This window comes from Nylanderia fulva, unplaced genomic scaffold, assembly GCF_048542155.1.
Source record: "Nylanderia fulva isolate GAGA-0341 unplaced genomic scaffold, ASM4854215v1 Scaffold43, whole genome shotgun sequence".
In the NCBI taxonomy this organism is placed as follows: domain Eukaryota; kingdom Metazoa; phylum Arthropoda; class Insecta; order Hymenoptera; family Formicidae; genus Nylanderia; species Nylanderia fulva.
In genome coordinates this window covers 794,041-816,471 of record NW_028190510.1, presented here as the reverse complement: position 1 = coordinate 816,471, position 22,431 = coordinate 794,041, and the positions used below count along the sequence as shown (strand labels likewise).

General features: G+C 30.4%; 2 protein-coding genes across 2 annotated transcripts in view; both read right to left on the bottom strand.

Annotated features, from left to right (window-relative positions):
• The window catches only part of GEFmeso (Guanine nucleotide exchange factor in mesoderm), a 68,178-nt gene extending 46,910 nt beyond the window's left edge, over window positions 1-21,268 (bottom strand). Inside the window, 1 exon segment of the mRNA XM_085486435.1 lies at window positions 20,849-21,268. Within this exon segment, the coding sequence (XP_085342561.1) occupies window positions 20,849-20,930 (82 nt within the window). The 5' untranslated portion in view covers window positions 20,931-21,268.
• LOC146721679 (protein GVQW3-like) lies at window positions 2,702-3,656 on the bottom strand. Its single transcript, XM_085486424.1, has 2 exons — window positions 2,999-3,656; window positions 2,702-2,968 (listed from the first exon to the last, which is right to left on the bottom strand). Exons 1-2 carry the CDS (start codon window positions 3,446-3,448, stop codon window positions 2,777-2,779), a joined length of 642 nt encoding a protein of 213 aa, XP_085342550.1. The 5' UTR covers window positions 3,449-3,656; the 3' UTR covers window positions 2,702-2,776.
• Window positions 21,269-22,431: the final 1,163 nt, after the last annotated feature.

Below are 22,431 nucleotides of genomic sequence, written 5' to 3'. Positions count from 1 at the left end.
TAGTCGAGAGAACCAGTCTAATTCTTATTTTTTTTTTTAATATCCATAGATAACCTGATTTTCCAGCACTGTCAAAGTCCGCGGAGAAAAACCCACTTATAAGATAATAGTGAGACCGTAATAAATGAAATTCCATACGCTTGTGACGACGTCGGTCAACCTTCCTCCGGAACGAAAAGTCGCGCGTGCCCAGCTTCCTGTCGCGATTCGCGATCTCGTTTCGCATCTCCGCACGCGGTTTCCGATCGTCGCGTCGCGGCGAGAAACTGATCGCGGCACCGCACTGCATCCACGACGGTGCATGCGGTGGTCCTGCGTGAAAGGAACGGAATGGAATGGAAAGGAAGCGGAACGACGACGGCGCGTGTGTTTGTTGCGCGGCACTTTGCGAACTCGACAGAACGCACGCTCTTCACCGTTAGTCGGCTGACAATCGCCTCCCGGAGACGAAGAGTCTCGGACGATACTCTCCTTCGAATCGTCGCGAACGAATAATTGACTGTGATTTTTATTTTATGATTATTTACGCGAAAATGTAGTTCGTTGTGATTTTTTTCGAATTTTTTTTGAATTAATTAACGTCTAGCTTGGGTAATAACTACTTAACTTAATTAAAAGTTAAAACGTTAATAACTTAGCTTAGTTAATTTAAAATGTATTAATTTTCAACTTGAACTAGTTATTTTTTTACCTTAAATACCTTAAATAGTATTAAATTATAATAAATATAAAATTCTAAAAATATAAGTATATTATTAATATAATTATATAATTAAATATGTTATTAAATGTATAATTGAAGCCTGAATGACAAGATCATGGTGTTTTTACAAAAATACGAGTAATCGGAATTTTTATTTATTAATGAAGATATTTATACTTTTTAAAGAAGACAATAACCTGAGACATTTAAAAATTAAAATATCCTATTTTTTATATTAATTTAAAATAATCACGAGTAAATAATGCAGCATAAATATTTAATTTCACTTTCGTGAATATTGTTACACAGAGAGAATTTTTTGTTATTATTTATCCGTGGTAATCGAAGGACAATATATACAATGTTAGAACAATTTTGAAAATTTCGTTGATTAATATTTACCACAAAAAAATATTAATACCTACCACAATAAGATATAAAAAATTTTTTTGATTAATTTTACTAAAATATACATATAGTAAAATTTTAATAATTTTAAAATATATTAAAAATTACATGAAAAACTAATGATTATTTAAGTGTTTTAATTAGAATGAAAGATGCCAAAAAAGTGATAAGTATATACAATATTTTATATAAATTTTACAAATGCAGCATAATATTTTCAATCCTTAACCGTTCATGATTTTTACATGTAATTTTCGATTTATTATCAAACATGATAAAATTTGTTGTGAATTTTGCGGTAAGATATAACGAAAAATTTTCTCCATGTGGAACAAAATATAATATAAATTAAAATATAAATATGAATACAACATATACATTATTATTAGCTACCTTCGACTATAGAAATTATTTAGTTACACGCAATCAGTAAGATAAGCGATAAGACGATAAACGAATGTAGATTAAACATATATTTTTGTTACACATAATTTTTTAACATATAAATAAAATACTTTTTAATATAATATATTTTATAATAAAATAGATTTTAATGTACTTTATATAAACCTAATATAAATTTTATATTCTTTAAGGGTATATATTTGATAAAAATAAAATATTTTAAATATAATAATATAATATTATATTTTATAATAAAAAAATATATTTTTGTTTTAAATTCCTTTACAATATACAATACAACATTAAGATTAGAACAAATTATCCCATTTCTAAAATTATCCCACGATTCCATGCATGTGATTTTCAGAATAAATTCTAAGAGAATTTTTTCGGGGTTGTAAGACCCCTAAAATTCGATGAAATAACAAAGGAAGAAATACCAAAGCGTAACGTCGGTTTTCTCAGGCGCACTGAATTTAAGAGACTTATGACTATTTGAGAGACTATTACTATTTGAGCTCCCTTTTCAGCCGAGGAAATAAAAAAAAGTCCGCCGGGGCCAAGATAACGTTGTTCAGGAAATTGGGATTATCTGCACAGAGTTGCTTGAGTTCTTCACAAACTTCCACTCGGTGTTGCTTTTGCGCATCGGTCAACACTCTGGGCACAAGTTTTGCGCAAATCTTCCGCATGGCCAAGTCTTCCGATACAATCTCGTGAACAATCGTTTTCGGCAATGAACTCGTAATATATTCGCATCGCGCGTTAGTTACGTGTACTATTATGTACTTAACGGGACGAAAAGTATACGCGCTCGGGATATGGCGATGCGTGGCGTTATTTGCGAGCCGCAAATTGATTTCAGGCTGTCCGGTCGCGGCCTTTTGGCACGCGGGAGTATCGCTTTGTGGAAGGCGACACCTTCCCAGAAATGCAATCTCGGCGGCGCACGTGTGCGACTTAGGAAACGTTCCGCTACTCTCTCTTTCTTCCTCCTACCTTCCTAAGGCAAATGCATCTCCTGCATCTCCTGTCCTCGCACTTCATAATAATTCAGGGTGTATACTCAAATCTTATATGTAGAAATAAATTCCATGATTTTCCAGGTACCTTATTGTTCGAATTTTAAAAAATTTTTAATAAAATTTTTAATGAAGTATATTTTTGTTATATATATATATATATATACAGGGTTTGTCCGGAAAGTAATGCGTCGCATTTTTTTAAAAAAGAATTTATTGATCGCATAGGTAAAACAACTTAAAATTGTTCGAAGTATGACCCTTCTGCGTCAATACATTTTTGCCAACGCGATTTCCATGCGTCATAAGATTTCTGGAACTCCTTGACTGGGATGCTGTTCAGGGAGGCCGTCGAAGTAGCTTGTACGTTGTCAACCGACTCGAGCTGTTGTCCTTTGAGCTCCCTTTTCAGCCGAGGAAATAAAAAAAAGTCCGCCGGGGCCAAGATAACGTTGTTCAGGAAATTGGGATTATCTGCACAGAGTTGCTTGAGTTCTTCACAAACTTCCACTCGGTGTTGCTTTTGCGCATCGGTCAACACTCTGGGCACAAGTTTTGCGCAAATCTTCCGCATGGCCAAGTCTTCCGATACAATCTCGTGAACAATCGTTTTCGGCAAGTTCAATAATTCCGACATTAAGCGAACATTCATTCGACGGTCTGAATTCAATAATTGGCGCACACGAGTCACATTGTCGTCCGTTCGCGATGTTGACGGGCGTCCTGCGCGGGCCTCGTCGGCGACCTCCTTCCGACCTTCTCTAAACATCTTGTGCCATCTGTTTGACTGCGATTTGGAAAGGCAATCGTCCCCGAAAACTTTCTTGAGCATTTCAAAAGTTTCCAGCGGCGTCTTGTCCAGCTTCACGCAAAACTTTATCGCATAGCGTTGCTCTATCGTTCTCTCCATCACAAGTTCGACGCGACCACTAAGCAGAGGTTCACAGAATAAGCCGTCCTAACCCTCCAAGCGCATGGAAACAATTGAGCGACCTACCGTTGGAAAGCTAAGGGTACCCCCCTTCCTCCCCAACCGGTCCCATCGCTCTGCGATGTATAGTCGCGTCACAAAAAAATGCGACGCATTACTTTCCGGACAAACCCTGTATATATATATATATATAATTTTATATATATATATATAATTTTTTAACACAAATGAATTTTTTTAATATAATATAATATATTTTATAATAAAATATATTTTTAATATACACTAAAAAAATTTGTTAACTTGATTGAACCTTTCAACTAAATTACTATTTTGTTAATTGAACTTATATTAGTATTTAAGTCAAATATACGTTTTGTTAAATTTAAATATGTTACATTTAATTTAAATATATTTTTATATGTTTAATTAACAAAATAATATTTAAACGAAACTAAAATTTTTTCGTTAGAATTAAATACCTGTGCACAAGGCACCAAATTTTTACTTGGACACGGCCAAGATATAAAATTGGAATAATCTCTACAAGAGATTTTTAATTCCATGTATCCCCTATTCCCCCTAAAGAAATAAAGTGCGAGAGAAAAATATAGATCCGAAAGTCGCAGAATCGGGAATCGAACCCGAGACCTTTCGCTTGCCGGGCGACTGCTCTTCCAACTGAGCTATTCAGATTCTTTCGATTCTATACTTTTCTCTGTTATATATATTAATGTTGGTAAATAAACGCCTTTAAGCCAGCGTGTATAAATTAAGAGTTTAACTAGGCTCTGTAATATATAAATATAAATTTAACATATATAAGATAGGCAATAAGAGCCAAATCGCGGATGACAGTGCGTTATTCTAAACGAAACTAAAATTTTTTCGTTAGAATTAAATACTTGTGCACAAGGCACCAAATTTTTACTTGGACACGGCCAAGATATAAAATTGGAATAATTTCTACAAGAGATTTTTAATTCCATGTATCCCCTATTCCCCCTAAAGAAATAAAGTGCGAGAGAAAAATATAGATCCGAAAGTCGCAGAATCGGGAATCGAACCCGAGACCTTTCGCTTGCCGGGCGACTGCTCTTCCAACTGAGCTATTCAGATTCTTTCGATTCTATACTTTTCTCTGTTATATATATTAATGTTGGTAAATAAACGCCTTTAAGCCAGCGTGTATAAATTAAGAGTTTAACTAGGCTCTGTAATATATAAATATAAATTTAACATATATAAGATAGGCAATAAGAGCCAAATCGCGGATGACGATCTTGTAGAGATTATTCCAATTTTATATCTTGGCCGTGTCCAAGTAAAAATTTGGTGCCTTGTGCACAGGTATTTAATTCTAACGAAAAAATTTTAGTTTCGTTTAGAATAACGCACTGTCATCCGCGATTTGGCTCTTATTGCCTATCTTATATATGTTAAATTTATATTTATATATTACAGAGCCTAGTTAAACTCTTAATTTATACACGCTGGCTTAAAGGCGTTTATTTACCAACATTAATATATATAACAGAGAAAAGTATAGAATCGAAAGAATCTGAATAGCTCAGTTGGAAGAGCAGTCGCCCGGCAAGCGAAAGGTCTCGGGTTCGATTCCCGATTCTGCGACTTTCGGATCTATATTTTTCTCTCGCACTTTATTTCTTTAGGGGGAATAGGGGATACATGGAATTAAAAATCTCTTGTAGAGATTATTCCAATTTTATATCTTGGCCGTGTCCAAGTAAAAATTTGGTGCCTTGTGCACAAGTATTTAATTCTAACGAAAAAATTTTAGTTTCGTTTAGAATAACGCACTGTCATCCGCGATTTGGCTCTTATTGCCTATCTTATATATGTTAAATTTATATTTATATATTACAGAGCCTAGTTAAACTCTTAAAATAATATTTAGTTGAAAGGTTTAATCAAGTTAACAAATTTTTTTTAGTGTACTTTATATAAACCTAATAAATTTTATATTCTTTAAAAGTATATTTGAAAATAAGATCATAGGGGCAATTTTCAATATAATTTTAAATGAGAATTTTCAATACAATTTTAAATTAAGTATATTTTTGTTATACATAATTTTTTAACATAAATAAAATATTTTTTAATATCTAATAATATAATATTATATATTTTATAATAAAATATATTTTATATATCTATACTTCGTAAACCTAATAAATTTTATATTATAAAAAAACTGTTAATCTCGGCTCAAATTATTGTGTTACAATAAAAATAAAATCTCGACGGCAATCGGAGCCTGTGCGGATGACATGCACAAAATTAATAAATTAAAATGAGATCTCAAGTCAAACTCATTTATTAAATTCTAAACGTTTCGACCCGCACAGTCGTTAGAGTGATGTGTCACGTGTAGCATCGTCTTCTCTCTGTTTTTGCTGTCGGGTGTTGGTAAGGGAGTCACTGCTCTGCTTCCTTCCTGACGATGGTCACCGTTAGGGAGACACTCCGACGGCCGGACGGTTCGAATAGGGAGGAGAATGATATTTAATTTATTTGCGGATTCTACTGAAGAAGACCCGAAGTGGGTCGAAACGTTTAGAATTTAATAAATGAGTTTGACTTGAGATCTCATTTTAATTTATTAATTTTGTGCATGTCATCCGCACAGGCTCCGATTGCCGTCGAGATTTTAAATTTTATATTCTTTAAAAATATATTTAAAAATAAAATAAAAGGAGCAATTTTAAAAAAAAATTCGCTGAATTTAAAATAAATTCCATGAATATTCCAGGCTTTTTCAATAAAGAAAAAATAATTCCAGATTTTTCCAGGGAGTATACACCCTGTAATTATAATAACGCGAGAAATGGCTCGATGCATAAATGCGCAATTTAATCTCTCCTCACACACACTCTCTCTTTCTCTCGATTTATGTCTAGAACAGTTAAGATCTTTCTCTCGATAAAATCGCGGAATGCACTCCGCATTTGTATATCTATGTATAACGCTCGTTAAAAGCCCTCTGCTCCGGTTGCAGCTGAATTAATCAGTCAGAGGAGAGCGACGACAGGCCAATTATATACGGCGCGGATTCCATTTGCGATTCCCGCGACTCGACAGGTAAATCCGCCGCGGGCGGCTCTAAATCAACTACCTCGCGTAATTATACGCGAGTCGTATGTCGCGCGAGTCGACGTCGACTCATTTTCATTCGCGCGCAAAACGTCCGCGATCTGATGCCTCGTTTATACAGTGGCTGGCATTCGGATATTCATAAAGTGCGTACTTACAAGAGTGATATATATCCGAGATATTAATTATGCGTTCCGTTATCCTAGAATAATCTGATAACGTCGCGCGGAATGCGCTTCTGTATATATCAGGGTGTCCAGCAGACTCGATGCAAAAATTCCCTCACTTTTTACATTTTCCAAGACCAGAAATTCATAAATCAATTAAATGTGAAATCATGAAATCTTGAAATATTTTTGTCAACAATAGTTGCGTAGGATATGTCATATTTCACACGAATATACTAAATTAAATGTGTGGAGATAAACTGTGATATAAAAAAGGCCATACTCCATTTATTAAAAAAATAATTGTATAAATTGTATATAATCGATAAAAATCACACTGGATATTTTATCTTTTTCACTATTTCTAATTCAAAAATGAATAATTAAAAATTTAATTAAAGTGTAAATAAGATCCTTAATTTAAAAAATAATAATATTAATATATTTTTTTTTATTTAAAAACACTATAAAAGTTTTTCATATCAAATATGACGTAGGTATTACATTGATTTAAGGATTAACGAACATATTTAAGAAGAGAAAAATTTCTTCTCTCATCCTTTATATATTTTCTTCTATTTTTTAATCAATATAATTTGAAGTTTTTTTTAAATACACATAAATTTTAAAGGCATTAAAGGGTTCTTGATCTGAATTTTGAGGAACAACAAAGTGCATCGCTATCAAAATTTCTACACTGAAAAAAAATTATTAAGTTAATAAATATTTATTTCAATAAATTATTTATTTAAAACAAATCAATATGTATCTGTTTTGAAAAATATTTTCTTATTCAAATAAATATTTTTCACATCAGATCAATCATTATTATAGCTTCAAATAAATGATTTATTAGTACAGTATTGAAACAAATATTTATTCGAATGCAATAAATTTTTAAGTTAATAAATAGTTATAAGAAAATTATTAAGTTAATAAATATTTATTTCAATACTGCCCAATAAATCATTTATTTGAAACAAATCAATATGTATCTGTTTTGAAAAGTATTCTCTTATATCAAAGAAATATTTTTCACATCAGATCAATATTATTATATAGCTTCAAATAAATGATTTATTAGGCAGTATTAAAACACATATTTATTTGAATTCAATACATTTTTTTAGCGTAGAAAAGCGGAGGTTACGCGGTAAGAAAGTGTCGAGATTGAAGATTGTTCGCGGCGATTAGCGGCTCATACTACGAGGGCATAACGTTCACGCGCGTGCACAGAATGCACGATTTACGAGTGCATTACGTTCGCACCTTCGTTTGCACGTTGGCGACATACGCCGCCAGTTTTTCCCGGACCGCCCACGAATGTCGAATCGATTGGTCTCGAAGTAAGAGGTCATTTTCTCAAGAAATAATCGAATCGCGCTTTCTATAATGACGTTATCATATTCGAGTGTTTCAGGCCACTTTCATTTATTTATAACGTTATATTTAGGGTGTTCAGCAGACTCAAAAAATTCCCTGACTTTCAGATTTTCCAAGACCAGAAATTAATTTTTTCCCTGACCTTTTAGTATTATTTTTTCCAAATATATGATTTGCATATATCTACATTGAAAAAAATTTTGTTAATTTTTATAAGTATTTAGTTCAATACTGTCAAAAAAATTATTTATTTGACACTAATAATATTGATTTAATATGAAAAACATTTATTTGATATAAAAAAATCCTTTTCAAAACAAATAAATATTGATTTGTTTCAAATAAATGATTTATTTGACAGTATTAAATTAAATATGTACTTATTAATTTAGTCTTTTTTTCAGTGTATATGATAAGTCAATTAAATGTTAAATCATGAAATCCTTGAGATATTTTTGTCAACAATGAAAAAATTCGGAAGTTAAAAATTTAAATCAATTATACAATCTGCACTGAAAAAAAGTTTGTTAAATTAACAAAAATTTAGTTCAATACGTTTAAATAAATCATTTATTTCAAACAAATAAATATTTTTCATATTAAATAAATATTATTAGTTTCAAATACATGATTTATTTGAACGTATGTATTGAACTAAATACTTATAAGAATTAACTAAATTAATTTTTTTCAGTGTGCATTATTATGTACGATAATCGAAACAAACATGTCACTATCAACTATTTAAATAATCACCTTTTTTTATCTTTATTATACCAAATTTTTTAGTTTTATCTCTATCAAACAAGTTGAAATAAAATAACACGACGATGAAAATATAAATGAACGAACGCGTTGTGGATGCATCGATTTTTAACAACACAGAAAATTAGCGTGCTGGGAGTCGAGGAAAAGTGATTTATTTAATAAAAAATTTCAAATTATTGAGACAAATGTAGAATAATTTGAAAAAATTGTATAGTAAAATTTTCAGACTTTTCCCTGACAATTCCAGATTTATAAAATTCCCTGAAAATACATATACAAAAATATAAAAATAAAAAATGTAAATATAAATTTAACATATATAAGATAGGCAATAAGAGCCAAATCGCGGATGACAGTGCGTTATTCTAAACGAAACTAAATTTTTTCGTTAGAATTAAATACCTGTGCACAAGGCACCAAATTTTTACTTGGACACGGCCAAGATATAAAATTGGAATAATCTCTACAAGAGATTTTTAATTCCATGTATCCCCTATTCCCCCTAAAGAAAATAAAGTGCGAGAGAAAAATATAGATCCGAAAGTCGCAGAAGTTCTGTCATCCGCGATTTGGCTCTTATTGCCTATCTTATATATGTTAAATTTATATTTATATATTACAGAGCCTAGTTAAACTCTTAAAAAATATAAAACAAATAAACATAAATATAAATATAAAAATAAATATAAATTAAATAAAAGTAAAATAAAAATAAAATGCCCGGTTTTCCAAATTTTTCTGACCGCAAGACATCCTGATATCGCGCTATTAAGAAAAACAATGCGCTTCTGTTGACAAGAAATTATTTATTGCATCCGCTGTATATAAATTTTACGAAAAAAATACGTTTCCGAGGAATTCTCTTAAGGAACGATAATATTTGAAACGTGCATAGAGTCGCCTTTCACGCGACTTGGTTTCCGCACGTTTTATCAGTATTTAAAGTGTCGCGTCTTGGCGCTTTCGCAATCTTCGGAAAACACGCGTGACATTCGTCAAAATATACCGTACAAGTGACGATGCGTGAAGCCAAGCTAATTATTCCAGTCATGTTTCGACATATATATAGGTCGTCCAGCTCCGGAATCTCATTACGACATCTTGTATATTATAACACACTCGTCTTTACACTTTGAAAAAAATAAATATTCCGAAAAATATCTATAACTCATCTCGACACTTTCTACCTTTTTTTTCATCCCACCGACGCGGCGAGTCAAAGTGTCAAAATTAGATACTTTTACATCAAATATCTCGTATATGTAAAAGTAACGAATATAAATATAAATAAAAATGAACAAATGTAAATAAAAATAAATAAAAGTAAATAAATATAAATAAAATAAAAATAAATATAAATATAAATAAATAAAAAATAAATATAAAAAATATAAATAAAATAAAAAATATAAATAAATATAAATATAAATATAAATAAATAAAATTAATTGATGAAAGGCTCGTATAAATTAACGAAATTAAAAGAAATAAATATTGTAGGCCAACTTCGGTCGTCACGGAACACATTCTAAATGAACAGTATACATTTGACTGGGATAACACTAAGATTATGGATCATGAGAAGAATTACCAAAAAAAGGCTAATGTCTGAAACGATCCATATTAAAGAACAGAAAAATGGAATTAATTTAAACAAAGACACTGAATTGCTCGACAGTAGTTATTGTGACATACTTAAAGAATAAGCTGAATCATAGTTTAGAAAAACATTGGTAATAAATACATACATCACGCTCTCTACCTTGACATTTGTTATTTAGACTTCTCAACACACACTTGAAATTTCGAGAAGAAGAACTTGTTATTTATTTAAATTTAACATATATAAGATAGGCAATAAGAGCCAAATCGCGGATGACAGTGCGTTATTCTAAACGAAACTAAATTTTTTCGTTAGAATTAAATACCTGTGCACAAGGCACCAAATTTTAATTGGACTTTAATTGTTATTTATTTCTTTTAATTTCGTAAGAATAAATAAAATAAATATAAAAATAAATATAAAAAAACATAAATAAAATAAAAAATATAAATAAATATAAATATAAATATAAATAAAATAAAAATACAAATACAAATAAAAATCAATATATGGTAAATAATCAAATATAAATAAAATAAAAAATAAAATAGAAATACAAATACAAATGAATAAAGAAATATAAAAAACGAATATACGAATAAAAGGAGATTATAAAGAGAGTAGAAACGAAGGAAATAAAGGGCGAGAGAAGGAGAGGATGCCACGGGTCAAAGGTCGATTGTGTCGGCCAATCTGTCCGTCAGATCTCGATTCCGCGCGATTCCGGATTCAAACTGTTGTGGACCGTAACCCGGAGCAGAAAAGCGGACTATCTCGATCCGGCGACACACAGGTCGACCTCTTCCTCGTTCGCGATCAGACTTTTATATACATATATGTATATGCACGTGTGTGTGAACTGATACACATATAAAACCGGATATCTCCAACGAGGGGTTAAAGTCGCGGAGATGCCTAATGTTGCTACTCGCTACGATTCCCTTATATACGTTTAAGCAGAATCCAGATAAAGGTTCGTTCACACTCTATCGCTCGATTATTCGAAACTGCGTTTATTCGCTTCCTCGATTTCACTAATAAGGGAAAATATGCGCACGATTGACGAGAGAGAAAACTCTTGTTTAACTCTTCTGTCAATTAAGAATGTTTATTCAATGCTTAGCAGCTGGTATAAAAAAAAATGTCAAAAATAAATAGTTAGTATCCAGGTATCCATATATTGACAGAAAGGTGAAAAATTATGCATGGAAAACTTAAAAGCAAAAACAGATGAGATTAGTGACTATAAAAATAATCGCTATTGAAATAAATTAGCTCGTACACTGAAAAAATTGTTAATTAAACATATATTAATATTTAAGTCAAATATATGTTTTGCTAGATTTAATATGTTATATTGGATTTAAATATTTTTATATGTCCAGTTAATAAAATAATAATAATAAGAATAATAAAATGATATAAATTTAACGTATAAAACGGGCAACAAGAGCCAAATCGCGGATGACAATGCGTTATCCTAACGAAACTAAATAATTCTTCGTTAGAATTAAATACCGGTGCACAAGGCACCAAATTTTTACTTGGACACGTTAAAACTCTTATATTTGATACACGCTGGCTTAAAAAATGCGTTTGTTTACCAACATTAATATATATAACAGAGAAAAGTATGGAATCGAAAGGATCTGAATAGCTCAGCTGGAAGAGCAGTCGCCCGGCAAGCGAAAGATCTCGGGTTCGATTCCCGATTCAGCGATTTTCGGATCTATATTTTTCTCTTGCATTCATTTATTTATTTTCCGTAGGGGGGTTAAAGGGGTATTGAAATTAAATCTCAAAATATGAGATTATTTCATATTTAAAATCTTGACCGTGTCCAAGTAAAAATTTGGTGCCTTGTGCACCGGTATTTAATTCTAACGAAGAATTATTTAGTTTCGTTAGGATAACGCATTGTCATCCGCGATTTGGCTCTTGTTGCCCGTCTTATACGTTAAATTTATATTTATATTACAGAGCCTTGTTAAAACTCTTATATTAAATAAAATAATATTTATTTGAAAAGTTTAGTCAAATTAACAAATTTTTTTGCAGTGCACTGAAAAAAAAATTGTTAAATTAATATATACATATTTAGTTCAATACTGTCAAATGAATCAATTATTTGAAACAAATAAATATTTATTTGTTTTGAAAAGGATTTTCTTATATCAAATAAATATTTTTCATATCAAATAAATAGTATATTAGTTTCAAATAAATGATTTATTTGACAGTACTGAAATAAATAGTTTATATAAAAATTAACTAAATTTTCTTTCACTGTATTAATTTTTAATTTTAACTAGTTATTTTTGATCTTAAACTTATTAACTTTTTTCCTAAGTTAAATTTCATTCATCTCTGAGTATACCATTATTGTTTTAATAAGTTATATACGCATTATTTTGAAAATAAAGTATTATTAATTTTTATAAATCATCAATTATTTTATAAGTCATCAATTGTAATAATTACCAAAAAATATATTTCTGTATAAAAATCAAAATTATTTCTTCGTTATTTGTTATTATAAATTTGAAAAGAATTAACAAACAAAATTCTATTATAATAATTTAATATAAATAATGTTTTGAAAAATTAACTTTTGATTCAACTTCAGTTAATTTAATCTTAACTTAACTTGAACTGAGTTAATTTTTTGTTCATGCAACTTTTAACTAAATTAATTTTACAAGCAATTAACTTTAACTTAACTTAGTTTAAAAAGATTATTCAATTACCCAACTCTGATAATTCGCTTGGAAAAAATCGTATCGCGCTTCGCGTAGGCGCAATCAAAAGCGGAGATACGAGATTCACGCGAAGAAGAACAAAGCTCATCCTCTTTTTCCCGATATGAAATGCGATGAAACGCGATGAAAAGAGAAAAAAGAGATTGCACGACGATCCTGTTTAGATAAGCGTTATCCAACAGCTCATATCATCGTCTCTCACAGCAAAGGAATCGCGGGAAACAGTCTCGCTAATATTGTTACTGATTGATAATTCTTATCGGGAAATGACCGAATATAAATTTCATTGGGAAACAAATTTAATTCTAATGCAACGTGCACCTTTATGCCTTCTAATTCATGAATTAAATTGATTACTGAGTTAAACTCTCACCATAAAAAAATCACGATTAATCAATTTTGTATACAAAATTAATCAGTTTTCAAATAAGAAAAAAATGGACTAATTAAGAGTTAAACGCGATAAAAATTAATCATTAATTTGAATTCTAATTAATTTTGGGAAAATCAGGGTTGGGTAAAAATATATTTCTATATAAAAATCAAAATTTATAATAACAAAGAAATTTTGATTTTATATAGAAATAGGTATATTTTTTGGTAATTACAATCGATGACAAATGAACATAAAAATGATCAACACTGCAACCACTTCGATTCTGTATGTTCCTATATATTGTATATACCGAGACGCTGATAACGCTTACATTGTACGCGCGCATGCGAGGTTAATCTGTTTAGAATTAAATGGAAAAAGATGATGAGACTACTTCTCAGAGGAGAGATACACGTTCCGGTCTCGAGAGCGAACCTGCGCCGCCGCGGGCGATGCGGTTCTCCTTTAAAATTTCTGCACGTGCAAGCGAGGCCGCGGGAAATCAAGTTCAATGGCGTCTGGGATGAAGATCTAAGCTGGTCGCACACGCGTATGCAATTGGCGTGTACGTAAAAGACACGTAACATGTGTAAGGGAGAACCTGTCTCGAAGAAGCACAACTTTTCGCGAAGAGTCGCGAATATATACCTAATATACGACTTCCTTGGTTAAAATTAGATAGATAAAGATGAGATAAAAATATCGAAATTCATCTTAGATGAGATGAAGATGATTTGGTTTTAAACATATCTAGATAAAAGATAAAATTATATATGGCGATTCATCTAGATAATTATTTTTAAGACTGCTTATGTAAACACAGATATTAAAAAAACGTAAATTATTATAGAAGGGATATAAAAATATATGTATTCATATTTTTATTTATAAATTTTTATTGCTTACTGTTTAAGTTCCACTACTTAAGTATTTTTATGTGCTATGACTCCATAATTCTAAATAATTTAAGTAAAGACAACACTTTTTTCATCTAGAAACAAAACGAAAATCATTACAAACTACAAACAGTTCTATATAAAAAAGACTGCGCAAATAAATTTGAGATATTTCAATGTCATTTTTTAAATATTTTTAATTTTTAACTGATGAAACTACAAACAAAATTATTGTTACTACAAACAACTACAAATGCTATCATTTTCTGCATTGAAAAATTAAATTTTTAAAGTCGAGTTGTCAGGTTCACACAGCTCCATATATGTGCTTTTTCTATTAATGCTAATTATACTAATTACATCTTTCCGTAACGCTCTGCGAATATAAATGCAGATATATGATTTGTGTCTGTTGTATAGTGTTCCATTTCCTGTGTAATTAAATTTCTCCTTAACTCCTTTATGCTTTATGAGAGAAAAATTGTTATATATAGAAAATAGAGATATGCATATATTATTATATTAATAGACAATTATATATGTTATAATATTCATACTGACTGTGAGTTTTTCATACTTTTTTTGTTTTAATTCTGATTTAATTTTGATTTCCATATAGGGTATCTTTTTAAATTCTAAAAAGTAAACTTGAAATTAGCTGAAAAATGTAAAATTTATTTGTTTTATTTCCTAGAATTTTAGTTTTTTCTTAATCGGTTATAAAAAATTATTTACATCTTCGCTAAAAAAAAATAATTAAAGAACTAACGAAACATTCAATGATTTTTTGGAATACTTTTCAGGGTATCCAGCAAACTCAATGAAAAAAATTCCCTTACTTTTTTAGATTTTTCAAGACCAGAAATTCATTTTTTCCCTGACTTTTTAGTATTTTTTGCAAATATAAAATTTGCATATATCTAGATGATAAATCAATTAAATGTTAAATCATGAAATCCTTGGAAATATTTTTGTCAACAATGAAAGATTCGGAAGTTAAAAAAACAAAAATTTAAATCAATTATACAATTTACATTATGTACGATAATCGAAACAAACATGTTACTATAAACTATTTAAATAATACCTTTTTTTATTTATATTATATCAAATTTTTTAGTTTTATCTCTATTAAACACATTGAAATAAAATAACACGACGATGAAAATATAAATTAACGGACACGTTGTAGATGAATCGATTTTTAATAACACAGATTAAATTAGCGTGCTGGGAGTCAAGGAAAAGTTTATATTTATTTAATAAAAAATTTCAATTTTTATTTTCAATTTTTTATATAAATTAATATAACATTTTCAGGATGTCCAGCAGATTCAATGAAAAAAATTCCCTGACTTTTTCAGATTTTCCAAGATCAGAAATTAATTTTTTCCCTGACTTTTTAGTATTATTTTTTCCAAATAATATAATTTGCATATATATATATCTATATGATAAGTTAAATGATAAATCATGAAATCCTTGAGCTTTTTTGTCAACAATAAAAAAATTCGGAAATTTAAAAAAAAAACAAAAATTTAAATCAATTACACAATCTGCATTATGTACGATAATCGAAACAAACATATGTCACTATAAACTATTTAAATAATCGCCTTTTTTATTTATATTATATCAAATTTTTTAGTTTTGTCTCTATTAAACACATTGAAATAAAATAACACAAAGGTGAAAATATAAATTAACGAACACGCTATAAATGAATCGATCTTTAACACAGAAAATTAGCGTGTTGGGAGTTGAGAAAAAGTTTATATTTATTTAATAAAAAATTTCAAATTATTGAGACAAATGTAGAATAATGTAAAAATCCAGATAAATAGTTAAAATAAAATTTCCCGACTTTTTTCCCTGACTTCCAGATTTCTAAAATTCCCTGACAATGCCCGGTTTTCCCGATTTCCCTGACCGCTAGACACCCCGTGTTTGTTCAACGGTATAAAGAGTCGTATAGAAGCACGGTATTAACGTTTCGATAACTCTCGCGCGATCGAAAGATTTCCGGCGTTTGTTGTTACGTTCTCTCCCGGGTCGCAGAACCAGAGAGAAGCGAGAAGCACGCCTACGCCAGGGCGAAGCCCACGCTACCAGGACCGTAAGTATTCGGTCCAGTGTGACCAAGATGTCGTGGAATGTCCATTGCACAAGCTGACATTTCTCCCAAACGAATCGCGGAAATACTCCTCGCGGAAGGATTGTTTTAATCCTTCTGGCAATGCATCATTTTTTCACTTTTTTACAGGGTTGGATAAGTTAATGATTTTTTAAAATTAAGTTAAGTTATAGTTAGTTGCTTATATAATTAATTTAGTTAAGTTAACAGTTTTATGAACAAAAAATTAACTCATTGTCAGTTGAAGTTAAGATTAAATTAACTGCAATGAAGGTAAATCAAAAGTTAACTTTTACAAATATTATTTATATTAAATTAGAATTTTGTTTGTTAATTCTTTTAAAATATATATTATGTACATAGTAAAATTAATTAAACATGTATCTTATTGTGCTATATATATTAATATTTTTATTGTGGTGTAAATATTAATCAGAGAAAACTCTTATAAAATTCTTCCAATACAATATTGTCCCACGATTCCATGCATGTGATTTTCAGGGTAAATATAAGAAAATTTTCTTTGTGTATAGGTTTTCTTTGTGTATCCGGGTAACAATTGTTTTATTTGCTACACGTTGCACTGTGACAATTTCTTTACAATAACTACCTGCTGAGCATCGAATATTCTTTCCCGTTATTATTTTAGGGCTAAGGAAATTATGTATTTTGTTGAGTTTCTGCTCATAAATGGATAACGGTTCCATTGTTCGAAATTCCAAGTTTTTTAAGATACTCGACTCTGATATTTTCCCGATTTATAGGACTTTAAAACTTTAGAATTTTCGATGTTTTATGAAACGTCAACTCTCGGCATTTAGATCTCGAGAAACTACAAGCATTTACAGATTTCGTGTGACCATATTTAGAAAGTGCGAGTTACAATACATGTTTTAATGCACTTTCCAAAGTATGACGACCATTTTTTACCGTCGAAAATACCGAAGCAACTTTTGGAGAGATCCGGAGACACACTGTGAGAGAAAGAGACGATTCGGGACGCTCGAATTTTCGTTCTGCGACAAGACGCAGAAGAGAGCATAAAAGGGCAGGAACACACGCACGTCACTCTAAGCTGCATCCGGCAAAGAGGCGGTTTTTTGCGACATGCATCGGGCATTGCATGCATCCTTAAGTAAGTTCTACGCCACTTGTCCCGTGAAAGTGGTTGAAGCGAGGTCGCGAATTTTCGAAAAATCCGAGGAAATCTTTTTGGCGTTATCAGGGTGTATACTCAAATCTTAGAAATAAATTCCCTGAAGATTACACTGAAAAAAAATTTAGTTAATTCTTATAAGTATTTATTTCAATACTGTCAAATAAATAATTTATTTGAAACTAATAATATTTATTTGATATAAGAAAATCAAATATTTATTTGTTTCAAATAAATTATTCATTTGACAGTATTGAACCTATAAATATTTGTTAATTTAACAAATTTTTTTTCAGTACTTTTGTTCATAATTCCAGGTAAAATTAAAGCACTTTAAATAATATTTAGAATATAATTTTGAAATAAGTTTATATATGTTATACATAATTTTTTAACATAAATGAAGTATTTTTTAGTATAATAATGTAATATAGTATATTATGTATTATAATAAAATATATTTTAATATATACACTGAAAAAATTTGTTAAATTAATAAATATTTAATTAAATACTGTCAAATGAATCATTTATTTCAAACAAATAAATATTTATTTGAAAAGAGTTTTCTTATATCAAATAAATATTTTTTATATCAAATAAATATTATTAGTTTCAAATAAAAGATTTATTTGATAGTATTGAAATAAATACTTATAAGAATTAACTAAATTTTTTTCAGTGTACTTTATATAAAACTAATAAATTTTGTATTCTTTAAAACTATATTTTAAAATCAATTTTTATAAAAATTCCCTGAGTTCAAATCAAATTCCATGCTAATTCCTAGGAATTTTTCAAAATTCTCTGAGAATTCCAGTTTTCCAGGTTTTTCCAGGGAGTATACATGTTGCATTCAATTTTTTATTGTTATGCCCCCCCTTTCGAATTTCGTTTTTTTAGTATTTTTTAGAAGTACTTGTACATTTCGAAAGAACGAAATTATATTGCGGCGGGTTTTACGCGATTTATCACAGGCGATTAATTCTGTCGCGTATAGCTTCCTCAAGTTAGCTTCTCGACTTTCTTACAGGAGCCCCTCTTCGATGTGAGTAACATCTCAATTACGCTTTTTGTCATTACGAAATAGCATATATTTTCCGCGGCTGTAGACTTTCTAATTAAAGAGACGTGTCGGACGAGCGTTCTCTTCAAAAGCTTTATTACAGTACAAGGATATTTGCGTTGGAAAAACATATATGTATACTGCGTAGAGAAGAAATATCGATTCATCAATTTCACTCAATTTCTTTTCATCGAGAGAAGAACTGCAATTCGACAAAGCGTTTGGTCTCAGCAGGAAATATACGATTTCTGATGAAATAAGAAGATGAAAGAGATATTTACAAACTATTTTCCTTCTAAATTTTCGAAAAATATGAGAATTTGATAAAACTTGATGAAATTGATATTTAATCTTTGATAAAATTGATATTTTCGAACGTAAGCACTTTCTCCTTTTCGAATGCACTTTTGAAATTTTAGAAATTTGTTCTAATCTTCATGTTGTATTGTATATTGTAAAGGAATTAAAAAAGTTATGTCCACATTCGGTTATCGCCTTATCGTTTATCTTACTGATTGTGTAACTAAAATGTTCCTATAGTCGAAGATAGCTAATAATAATGTATATGTTGTGTTTATATTTTCGTTATATTTTACCGCAAAATTCACTACTAAATTACAATACATTTTATAATTTTATCATGTTTGATAATAAGCCGAAAATTACATGTTAAAATCATGAACGATTAAGGATTGAAAATATTATGCTGCATTTGTAAAATTTACATAAAATATTGTATATATTTATCACTTTTTTGGCATCTTTCATTCTAATTAAAACACTTAAATAATCATTAGTTTTTCATGTAAGTTTTAATATATTTTAAAATTATTAAAATTTTACTATATGTATATTTTAGTAAAATTAATCAACAAAATTTTTTATATCTTATTGTGGTAAATATTAATATTTTTTATTGTGGTAAATATTAATTAAAGAAACTTTCAAAATTGTTCTAATATTGTATATATTGTCTTTCGATTACCATGAATTTCAGGATAAATTATAACAGAAAATTCTCTCTGTGTAACAATATTCACGAAAGTGAAATTGAATATTTATGCTGCATTATTTACTCATGATTATCTTAAATTAATATAAAAAATATTTTAATTTAAAAAAATTTTCAAAATATATAATTATCTCAAAAGTTTGTCTTCTTTAGAAAGTATAAATATCTTCATTAATAAATAAAAATTTCGATTACTCAAATTTTTGTAAAAATACGATCTTGTCATTCAGGCTTCACAATTATATATTTAATAACATATTTAATTATATTAATAATATGTTATAATTATATTTTTAGAATTTTATATTTATTAAACATAAACGTAATTCTTTCCAATTGCTAGTCAATAAATAAGAAAGTCAAATAATCGACCACACTAGCAAAAATTAATTTATTAATCTTCACGTGTGAAGATTAATAAATTGATTTTCGCTAGTTTGGTCGATTATTTGAGTTTCCTTTATATTTATTATAATTTAATATTTATATACATGTATTTATTATAATTTAATAATATTTATAGACTGTCTTCTCTCTATTCTTTCTTTCTTCGTCGGCATAATTTTAAATTCCACGTGCGACGCGGGAAATCTGCACGATTGCATGCATTTCAAATTGGTTAAACGCGCCAGAGCGCAAGAAAGAGAAGACAATCGCGTCATTAGACGCAATAAAACACGCGACGAGGCTCGAAGACGCGCATTAATTCCGATCGTTCGAAGGATGAGAGGCCCGCGCTTTTATTCGCGCCAAATACGAAACACGTGACGTTTCGCCAATCACGTGTCAAAGAAAAAAAAACGAAGAACCAGAAACCACCGTAACACAATACATAACCGCGCAAACTCGTGCGGTCGACCTTTCTCGGCCACGTTTCTCGAAAATGTAAACAAACAGAAGAGGGGGGAGAAAAATAAAGGACATCGCATGTGCAATCTCACTCACCGAAGAAGTCCTCCCAGCTATCCGAACCGCAGTCGCAGTCCGCGGCGTTGTCGTTCGCGGCCTCCACTTCGCTGCCCATCATCGCGTCCCGATGATGATGATGATCCCTCGTCGAGCGTCGCTTTTGTTACTTGAATAATGACGTGCGGCGATGATGATGATGATAATGATGATGATGATCGTCGCGCGACGTCTCGTCTGGTCGCTTCGAAACAACGCGGGCTCGATAACACGTCCATGAACGCGCGAGAACCGACATTGTCTTTTCGGTAAACACTGCCGAAGGAGACGCGGGAGACGAAGCACGCCGCGCAGAGGATGGATCGCGACTGCCAGACACCGCCGACACCGGAGCGCGAAGTACGAGAGAGGTGAAGCGGGAGCGTCGGACGCTCCTGCGCGCACGTCACGCGCGCTCGCAGGATGAGGCGCGACTGACAGGACGCGAGCCATTGGACGCCGCCCGAAAATCGCCTAGGGTGAACGCTCGCGCGGGCCAATCAACGCGCTTCCCACGTTTTGCGAAATACAGTCCCTAGATTTTGATGTGATTTTTTTTCGTTCTTTTATTTTTGTCTGTTTTTTAAATATCTGTATGTTTAAGGATATTTCAAATCTAATTCAAAATATAAAATTATTTTAGACATATAGTATGTCGATTTTAAATTCTTTCTGTTAATTTATTTTGGGCTAAAAAATATAATATTTATAATATATAAAAAATATATATTATATTTTTATATATATATGTTTATATATATATATAACAATATTTAAAAATTAATATATAACAATATTTAAAATTTTAATAATATATGAAGTATATAAAAATATTTAAAATATAACAATAGATAAAATAAAAGAAAAATAAAATTATATATATATAGTATATTTATATAACAATATTAAAAATATTAATATATAAAAATATGTAAAATATAATATATAAAGTATATAAAATATTTAAAATATAACAATATATAAATAATAAACAATATTTTAAAAAAGACAACAAATGATATGATAAAAATAAAAATAACCTATATATTAATGGTAGCTAACCTATGTTAATGTAGCTAAAAAACTAAATAACAGTACTGGAGTCTTAAAAGGATATTAAATTTCAATGGTCACCGTAAACTGTTTAAATACTTCTTGCAACTGCGTGTCTGAAGTAATGCCTTGATTTATGTCTCCGATGAGAAAGCGTGGAAGCGATACGCATCGCGCGGAATATTAACGAGCGCGGAGTGACATCCGAAATAAAGGATCTCCCGAAAATATATACGTATCGCCGAAAAAGTATATAGCTGTAAATTCTTTCTGGAGCCTTCTCGCACGCGTGGCTGCGTTTATTTTTCGAAGAAGCGCGGAATACGCGCTTACACGTGCGTATATATTAGGGGCACGCACGATACGTCAACGGAGTCGTCGCCGTTCTATTATTAGACGGTCGGCGTTCGTCGCTGTTGCATCTTGCATCCGATGGCAGGAATGAATGGGGAATACGCTCCCCTGAACATATTAGGACGTTGCTCCTTAATACTTACATTGCAAAACAAAATTATATTTAATTTCAGCAA

What these genes read in the sequence shown, in the direction of transcription:
- LOC146721679 (XM_085486424.1), bottom strand. Translation starts at nt 3,448, where the DNA reads ATGGAGAGAACGATAGAGCAACGCTATGCGATAAAGTTTTGCGTGAAG. An exon ending in GTGCAGATAATCCCAATTTC is followed by an intron (nt 2,969 to 2,998) that starts CTGAACAACGTT and finishes GCCCCGGCGGAC; the next exon opens with TTTTTTTTATTTCCTCGGCT.